We start from the raw sequence: 9564 nt of genomic DNA, 5'->3' as shown, positions 1-9564 counted from the left end.
TCGAACTTATAATTTAAAATTTTTATTTCTATTTTAAAATATTAAATTTAAACAAAAGCTATTAACGTGACTTATTAACGTAAAATTATACGTGATAAGAATAACATAATTACTAAATTTTAGTTTGTTTAAATTGTGTGATTGTTTTGGGTTATACTTACTGTCTTCACTAATAATCAGACATAATTTGTTTTAAAAACAAAATGTATGGCAAATTTAGATTACTTCTTGCTCAACTTATAAGTATTTTTTCCTTGCTAAAGATTACATTAAATTGTTTAACAAAAGCTAGTATTTTACGTCAATTTTTAATACAGAAAAAATAATTGTTTTTATAAACATTGTATTAAGGCAAAGTTTAATGTAAAAGGTAGTTTAAAAGTAGTAATACTGATAAGTCAATTAATTTTTGATAAAACATTCTTGCAAGAAAACGTTGATTGTTACTGGAAAAACGTTATATGCATAGCATCATTAAACTGTGTAAATTATATTTTGTTATTAAAATTAACTAAAATTAATTGTTTTTAAAACACCGAAAACAAAAGAATAAAAAATAAAACAAAAACAGAAAAAGTTTGAAAAACAACTGAATTTAAAACGTGAAATTTTGGAAAACAATATTTACAAAAATAGGTAAAAACTAAGGCAATCACATAGCAGGAAAGGTATGCTGTATTAATGGATTTCAAAAAAGTTATAATTTTCAGTTTATGTCAGTTTTTTGGTTTTTACTATTTTTACGATAAACAGTTTTTCCGGGTCTTCCGGGAGGACCTCGTTTTCCTGTTTTTCCTTGTTTTCCGACCCCCTTTTTACCACGAACCCCTAAGCAAAAAATTAATTTTAAAAAATGAATTTACTCAGCGAAAATTTTTTTTAAATTATCATAAAACAAACCAGTATAATACATAGGTTAAAACATTTTGCCTTATTAAATGAAGTCCTGAGTTTAATTTTCCCACTGTTTTAATGCTGTAACACCCTTGAGTAATGCGCTATTAATGGTATAGACTCATGTTGAGCTTTAAAACCAATCAGCATCTTAATTCTCAGGCAATTAAAATAAATAATATTTTAAGCAAAATAAATTTAAGACTGCGTCTGGGTAAAAAATATTACTTTATGTTCAAGTTGTAAAGTTTTCTTACATTGAGCATAAACTAATACAAAAAATTAAAGGAACCTCTAAAAGTATCAAAACAAAATATAAGCCTTTAAAATTTAAGGCTAAAATCAATTAATATTTTATTTAATTATTATTTGTCAAAACAACTAAATACCTCTTGGCCCAGCTGGACCCTGTGGACCCATTACCCCAATTCCTGGCGATCCTCTTGCCCCCTTGTCTCCCAAAGACCCTAAAAATCAATTTTATATATATTATATATTGATTAGCTTTAAAATTAAAAACTAAAATGAATTTCATAAATAAATTTTATTTAAAAAATGTAAAATTTTCTTTACAAGGATATGCTAACCCACCCTTTAATCCCATGCTTCCCTTCATTCCAGGTGTACCAGCTAACCCCTGCATACCTTGAGGACCTTCAAATCCCTGTAAAATATTGTGTTTAACAAAAAAAAAATATGGAAATAAAAAAGGAACAACAACTAAATGTATCAAATTGGTGGCCTAGAAAAATATTTGGTTTTTAGAACTGTTAAAAAAATAATAAAATTTTTAAACCTATTTTTAGAAAATTTGCAAAACTATATTTCACAAAATAAAAGTTCCGATAGGTAAATACCCTAACTTACCACATAACCTCTTGGTCCTGGGGGTCCAGGTGGTCCTGGTTGTCCCTGTGGTCCCCTTACACCAGTGGCACGAGGATCCCGGATATTTGAGGGGTGACGACCAGCACTCATCGAGGCCAGATTCCGATTGATTTCATCTTAAAAAATAAATTTCAATTGTTACCAAATAATATTAAAAAATTTAAGATAATTGTTTAATTTAAACTTTAAAGGTAATATTTTTATCATCTTTGAACTGTTATCAAATTTACAAATTGCACTAGATTATAATTATTCATTTCTACAATTAAAAAGATTGTAGCTTATGTCTAATTTCTTGACTATGAAATAAATGAAACTGTTATTTGTGGTGCTCGGGAAAATTATCATTGGCTAATATAAGTTAAGTAAAAGTTGCTTACCGAGTGAAATTCTTCTTGCCATATCTTCAGCTGTTGCGAGGATGTTGTTTTTGTCAGAGTTGCTAATTCTACCAGGTTTTCCTGAAAGTCCTTGTTTCCCTGGAGTTCCCTTAAATTTAAACAAAAAAATATTATACAAATAATTTAAAGAAAAAAAAAGTTTGACACACAAATTGTATTTTACTATATTGACAACTATATGAAAATAGTTTAGTGCCCATTATATATATAAAGTTATATATTTATAGAACGGCAGAGTGGTGTAGTGGTAAGAACACTTGCTACACCACACATAAGGTTGTGGGTTCAATCCCCACTGATCTCATGCTGTAGAGCCCTTGAGTAAAGCGCTATAAACGGTATGAACTCCTGCTGAACCAGCACTTAATCAGCAGCATAATAAGCTGAGGTGGTAATTTATAAAGGGAAAAATATTAGTTAAAAGTTGTAAAAATTTAACTTACAGGGTTTCCATTTTCACCCATCCTTCCATCTTGACCTTGGGGTCCAGTTTCACCCCTTTCACCCTGTGGACCCTAAATTTAAAAAAATTGTAAATTTAGGGCAAGAAAAAAAAGTTTTATTTTTATTTTTTTTTAAAACTTAAGGGGAAAAAAATTTACTAAAATTTTTTTAACTTTAATTTTAAGTTTTTATAGGTTTTACTAAAATTGGAAATTATATAAATTCTTACAAGTTCTCCTTGTATGCCAGGAGGTCCAATTGGTCCCTCCAATCCAGTCTTCCCCTAAAACATATTTTAAATTAAACATTAATATTGGTAAGAATATGTCTTTAAATATATATACTACAAAAATATACCCCTATAATAGTTTAATTTATTTTAATAATTGAAAATTTTAAAAATTATTTCCCAAAAAGTTCCTTTTCTAAAAACAAACATGCAACTTAATCGCTACAGCGACAAACAGACTCACCACTTCACCAATAGGTCCCTGTTTCAGTTGATTGATGATGTAACAATACAACAAGCACAAGTGATTGTTGCATAATAGAAAAACATGAAAAGACACAAGTTGTTATTTAAAGAACTCAATATTTATGGGTTTCATATATTGAGTAAGCAAAAGCGATAAAGCGTGAAATTCTAGAATCAAACTTTTGTTTGATATCTGTTTGTTAATTTTCACCTAAATCTTACAAAACCACTTAAATAAATTAATACATTTTTTTAATTAAATTTCACCTTTTTAAAATATTTAATAATAAAAATTTACAAACTTTTAAATATACTAGAAATCTATGAATGTTAGCGGAAGCAGCCAAAAATGCAAGTTAATTTTAAAATAACTTTTCAAATATATTTGCAAATCAGATAATGCAATATAAAACTATTATTTCTAAACTAAATTTGTTAATAACTATGTTTAAATAAAAAATCATTAAACCAATGATTTTCAAAGTTTTGTAATATTCCCACACCCACAACCTTGTTAATTAGTTTATTAATTAATAATAATTAATTGAAATCAAACTTACGGGAGGTCCTGGGGGTCCAGGCATGGCAAAGAACAACTCATCGTCATCAGAACGTCTCTGGATAATTCAAATTAAAAATTTAATAAATTTCAATTTAGAAAAAAAAAACTTTAAACAGTGATAGGACTCATTGAAAAATGTTTAACCCATCTAAAAACAAGGTCAAAATCCACCCAAAACAAGGTCAGGCCTATCGAAAAAACAATATGACCCATACAACCTATCCAAAACCCACCCAAAAACAAAATAATTCCCCCAACCCACTTAAATGAAAAATATGTTTGTTAAAACCAAGTCTCACCGCTTTAAGGTCTCGTGGAATGCTCACATCAACAACTGACCCATCTCCATTTCTTGCTGTGATGGTTTGTCCTTCATAGTTCTGTTAAAATATAAGTTTATTAAACATACATATGTATATGCATAATGTATTAATGCGCAGAAAAAATGACAAAATAAATTTTTATGATTTGAAACAGGTCATAAATATTAAATTATAATTTTTTTTTGTTATTTTTTATTGTAGCTTAAGAACAAACCTTTTTTGGATTAGTAAAAGTTTCAATAAATTTAACTTATACTAGTTAAAATTACATTAACACTGCATAACAGAATGCAATGAATAAAACATTAGCAGATTTTAAAAATGTTTCAGATGTAAATGTATTTGTTTATGTTCCAAATATATTAATAGCTACATGAATTAGCTGCAAACAACCATAAAACTTGGAACTTACCACATGAATAACACTAAATGCTGCTCCCTTGTCTCCTTTGACTGAAACTCCAGGTTTACCCTGTAATTAAACTTGTTTTTTATTTTTATAAATATGGAACTTAAAGTTTTAACTGCAAGTAGTTTACCAATAAAATAATTAACTTCAGAAGTTGAACCATTTAAATTCACTGCTTTGAAATTAAAAAATATCAACCTCAATCTGCTGGTAACTATAAATATTGACAAAAAAACTAAATATCTACAAATACTTTAAAATAGATGGCTAAGTGATTGTTACATTTAAAACAACTACTTACAGGTATTCCTCCAGGCCCAGGTAAACCAGGTGGACCAGCTGGACACCCACAAGCACTTGGTGGTCCTGGAATAAAAATAGTTCTTGTTATAATTTATAATTTTATTTAAAGTTTTATACAACTAAAAAGTAAACAAATACAATTTTAACAAAATTTGTTTTAAATATATAACCCAGCCAGAACAGGTTACCAACAATTTAAAAAATTGTTTATAAAACAGTTACACTTGCTAAAATTACAATATATTTAAGGTATTAATAAAGGAACCTTTATACTTGAATTCTATCTTAAGTTTAAAGATATAAAACTAAGAAAATAGAACCGTTACAATTTACTAAAAATTGGTTTTAAAAATAGATAGGAATACCAACTATTTCATTGTGCATTGTTAGATAAAATTGTTCTATATTTCAAGTGTAAAAATATAGCACAATTTGTTTAAAATAGTGTACAAACAATCTAGTTAAGTATGTGTAACAAAGCTTTTAGTATAAATTAATTTATAATGAAAAGGACTTACTGACAGATTCACACAACCTAGCTGACAAAACTCCCTGAATTTCACTGATGGAATCAAAATCTTCCACTTTAAACACAGATTTATCGTAAGGAGGACTTGCAATCGCTTTCAGTTCTTCTAAATCTGCATCTCCAACTCCCACAGCAATCACCTGAGGTTTAAGATCAAAAATGTTAATATTACATAATTGTTGTTTTTTTAATTAAAAATAATTTTTAATTTTATTTAATTAAAAATAATTTTAAATTTAAGTTTTTTTCGAATTTTCAATATTTTGTTTTAAATTCTTGTAAGACCAGTATTAGATAACTATTAAAATTAATTATGATATCCTAAACTTATACATAAAAAGATTAGTGGACAATATATGTGTATATGGTCCAATTAATACACCGACAAAATAAACAAAGCTTGCATTTTTAGTTTGCAAGTTAATTAATGGGGGCAAATATTAACCAACAGTTGTGACTATATTACAATAATTAAAATGCCAACCAAAGGGCAACTACTAGTAAACTATAATAAAGTCATGAAGATTCTTAATTACAAAAATATTTAACTAAGTTTTTAAATCTGTTTAACAATATGAGGTAGTTTGTATTTTGATGAACTTACCTTAACCCCAGCTTGTCTAAGTTCTCTTGCAGGGTTGCCAACTAAATCCTGACTTCTTCCATCCGTCAATATGAGAGCAACTTTGTTCACATTTGGCCGAGCACCATTAGAGGGCACAAGAGCAGTATAAAGTGAAAACTCAAGAGCTCTGCCAGTATTTGTGTTTCCACCTGAAACATATAACATTTATTTTTTTTTTTTTTAATTCTTTAAAAGTTTAGTTTTTTGTTTATATATCCTTGATGTGTAAAGGTCAACTTCACGACCTAAACATAGAGTAACATCAACAGTCTTGAGTTGACTTTAGCAGTTTGAAATATTATAGATTATAATTGCCCAATAATTAATCCGTCGATTAAGTGCTGGCTCAGCAGAAGTTTATATCATTTATAGTGCCTTACTTAAGTGCAATACAGCTGAAAAGTGGGGATTGAACCCAGGGCCTCATGTAGTGAAGCTAAGTGTTCTGACCACTACACCATGCTGCCAGTTTCTAATACTTATCTATTTAGTGTAATAGCATCCTATATTGCATTACCAACAAATCTTTAATATTTTCTTACCTTTATAAGGAATAGCATCTACTGCATTAAGAACATCAGTTACAGTGAAGTGTTCGTTCATTAAAAATTCAACTCGTGGATCATCTGAATATTGAACAACAGCAAACCTGGAGTTGTCCCAACTACGAAAAACATTATAAAAACTTAATTTTTTTGAGAAAACAAATTTTAAACAACAACATCATTAAATTAAAAACGTAATAAACCTTCTAGTTTAACTAGTCAATAGATGCGTACAATCAGCATTTAATTGTTGCAATATGGTTTCAACTCTCAACTAATATTTCCCAACAATAATTTACCGGCGCACCAAAACAGTATTTTTATTTATTTTGTAGGCTTATAAATTGGACATACATATATATATACTGACATACATAAATATATACTGGACATATATATAATGTTCACTAAGCTCTTATATATGTAAATGAAAATTAAACAGCAAGAGTTTTAACTTACCCAACTTGGAATGGTTCAACCAAAGCTTTAAGAAAATCTTTGACTTTCCTGAAATTTGCTTCACCCACTGACCAGCTTCCATCAATTATAAACAAAATGTCACTCACTGCTGTTTTACATTCTGAAAATAAAAAATAAAGTTGAAATAAACATTGTAACTCTGATAGTGTGATATACCAGTCATGGCAGCAGAATACAAGTTATAATGATTCTGGGTTTAAGTCACACTAATGCAACACTATTCACCCTTGAGCCTGGTGTTTACAGATAGCTTAAACACATCACAACAGCACATATTTTTCACATTTAAAATACAAGACCTGTCACCTTTAAGTAACATTAAAAAAAATTAAAAAAATCTTTCAAAGTAATTTACTAACAAAGCCTGAATTTTGTATAACCTAACAACAACAACAGTTCAAAAATCAATTTAATTACTAAGATATTTTTCAGTAAAACTTTCATAAAAAATAAAAATTATTTAACACAATGCAACTTACCTCTGCAGACAGGATTCGATTTACTCCATGCTCCATTATCCTGGCAGACCTTAAACTTAGAACCCAACATACTAGCTCCCTGGTTAGAACAAGTAAACGAACAATTACTTCCAATGTTGGAGTCATCAGTGCAGTTCATCTCAACATCATCATTGGGTGGGATATCTCGACATGTTGAACCTAATAAAAGTTTAATACTTGATTTAATATTAAATGTTTACAATAAGTTGACAGTAGGTTATCTTTAATTAAAACTTTTTTAATAAGTTTAGTGTATATATTACAAGGTTATATTAACTACATAACTTTTTAGAAAACAAAATTTTACAGCAGTGTTTCAATAAAAATCATTTTTATTTTTTTACAAATATATTAATAATATTGCTTGCACTAAATTAACATAAAGCTGCTGGTTTTTTAAACAACTAAATTCAGTTGTTACCATATTTTTAAACTTTATTATTTTTAATAAAAAAAACTTAATTTTGCTGCAAAATTTAAATTTAACTTAAATTCTATAGAAACACTATATATAAACTTACTTATGCACTCTGGTGGTGACCCTGTCCACCTTGAATCGACCTTGCATGTCCTTGTTTCCACCCCTCTTAGCCTGTACCCCTCCTTACAAGCAAAAGTACAAACAGTTCCACATTCATCGAGGGAATCTCCACAGTCCATAAATCCATACCTGGGTGCTCTGAGAGGTCGACATGTAGATACTAGAACAGTTAAGTTGTTGGTTAATTAATAATAAAAAACCTTAGAAATCAATAAAATAATTGGCCGAAAAGGCATATAGAAATCATATTTTAGAGCAACAGTTAATATACAACTATATATAATGAAGCAAAGTAGATGATAAAAAAATAAGTTTGTGTATTTTTTTGTTTTTAAAGCTTAAAAAATAAATTAAAGTTGCAGTTTTGGTGTGCAGGTAAATTTTGCAAACAAATAATAGTTGAGAGTTGTGACAATATTACAACAATTAAATTGCCGACCTTAGGGCAGACTAGTATCAGTTAAAAGTTTTAACCAATTTTGAACGACAATTTATGTAACATTCTCACATAAAATAAATTCTTGAAAAGCTATGTCATAAAATGCAAATATTTGGTTAATAATTTAAAAAAGTTAATCAAAATCTATCAACTTACCATCGCACAACATTGCATCACCCGACCATGCCCCATCACTTCTACAAGTCCTGCTCGAGGAGCCGGACAACGAGTAACATGCCTCACATGTGACAACACACCTGCTCCCCGATAAATTACCATCTGTACATTCTATACTACCATGAGGGGGCACTCTTAAGTTCAAACAATTTGCACCTAAAATTAAACAAAAGTTACAAAAATACAAAAGTTTAATTTTAAGCAAAAATTTAAAAAACTTAATTTTTACAGATTATTTATATCTAAAACTAAATTTAAAATGAATTAGAAATAACATGTACTAAGTAACCAAGATTACTAAACATAAAGCAATAACAATCACTAAAATAAGGTCTATAGCCTATCAGGCACAAACTAATATGAACTTACAAAACAAAAAAGAGAACAGATAAAAAAGGTAAAATCACTGGAGCAAAAAAAAAGAGAACTAGTTTTACAGTTAACTCAACATTAGTATACTGATGGCTAAGTCACTTAAAAAAAACTAAAAATTTAAAATAATAATCTAAAAAGATTAGACAGTATTAAAATGCTAGTTATTACAAACACTATATAAAATCCCAAATCAACATAACTAATACAAAACTTAAATCAGTAAGATTTTAATTATTAACCTGTTTTTTTTTTTGCATAAAACAAACAACTGATAACTTACGTTCACAAACAGGTTGTGAGTTTGACCAATCCCCAGAACTCATACACTTCCTTGATGGAGTCCCAACCAAGTTGTAACCGTTATCACATACATACGAGCACATGCTGTTATACTTGTTACTATCAACACATCTAAGTGAACCATGTTCAATCTCATCCAACTTTCTACAGGAAATCTCTGTGAACAATTAAGGTAGTTTTTATAGTTTTACACTATGTAAAGTTTTAAAAAAATGAATTTTTGAACAAAAACACTTGTAATTAAGCATAAAAAACACCTCATTCAACAATTTAGAAAACTTCTATAAACAAATAGCTTGGTTAATGGTATGATTCAAGCTTTAAAATATAAGTAAGGATAACTTTTAAAACCTT

General features: G+C 28.5%; 1 protein-coding gene across 1 annotated transcript in view; it reads right to left on the bottom strand.

The window, feature by feature from the left end:
• Positions 1–298: 298 nt before the first annotated feature.
• Positions 299–9564, bottom strand: part of LOC145751363 (sushi, von Willebrand factor type A, EGF and pentraxin domain-containing protein 1-like) — a 48930-nt gene continuing 39664 nt past the window's right edge. Inside the window, exons 60-79 of the mRNA XM_082567481.1 lie at positions 9191–9367; positions 8515–8691; positions 7900–8079; positions 7358–7537; positions 6858–6978; positions 6396–6517; positions 5833–6002; positions 5218–5368; positions 4698–4762; positions 4400–4459; positions 3964–4044; positions 3663–3719; positions 3101–3118; positions 2857–2910; positions 2627–2698; positions 2163–2271; positions 1762–1898; positions 1486–1558; positions 1284–1361; positions 299–828 (exon numbers count right to left, since the gene is read on the bottom strand). Of these exons, the coding sequence (XP_082423607.1) occupies positions 707–828; positions 1284–1361; positions 1486–1558; positions 1762–1898; positions 2163–2271; positions 2627–2698; positions 2857–2910; positions 3101–3118; positions 3663–3719; positions 3964–4044; positions 4400–4459; positions 4698–4762; positions 5218–5368; positions 5833–6002; positions 6396–6517; positions 6858–6978; positions 7358–7537; positions 7900–8079; positions 8515–8691; positions 9191–9367 (2204 nt within the window). The 3' untranslated portion in view covers positions 299–706. The remainder of the gene's footprint in view (positions 829–1283; positions 1362–1485; positions 1559–1761; positions 1899–2162; positions 2272–2626; positions 2699–2856; positions 2911–3100; positions 3119–3662; positions 3720–3963; positions 4045–4399; positions 4460–4697; positions 4763–5217; positions 5369–5832; positions 6003–6395; positions 6518–6857; positions 6979–7357; positions 7538–7899; positions 8080–8514; positions 8692–9190; positions 9368–9564) is intronic.

The sequence above is a fragment of the Corella eumyota genome, chromosome 4, assembly GCF_963082875.1.
Source record: "Corella eumyota chromosome 4, kaCorEumy4.1, whole genome shotgun sequence".
Taxonomy (NCBI): Eukaryota; Metazoa; Chordata; class Ascidiacea; order Phlebobranchia; family Corellidae; genus Corella; species Corella eumyota.
Note: the sequence above shows the minus strand (reverse complement) of the source record. Positions and strands in the feature narration are given on the sequence as shown.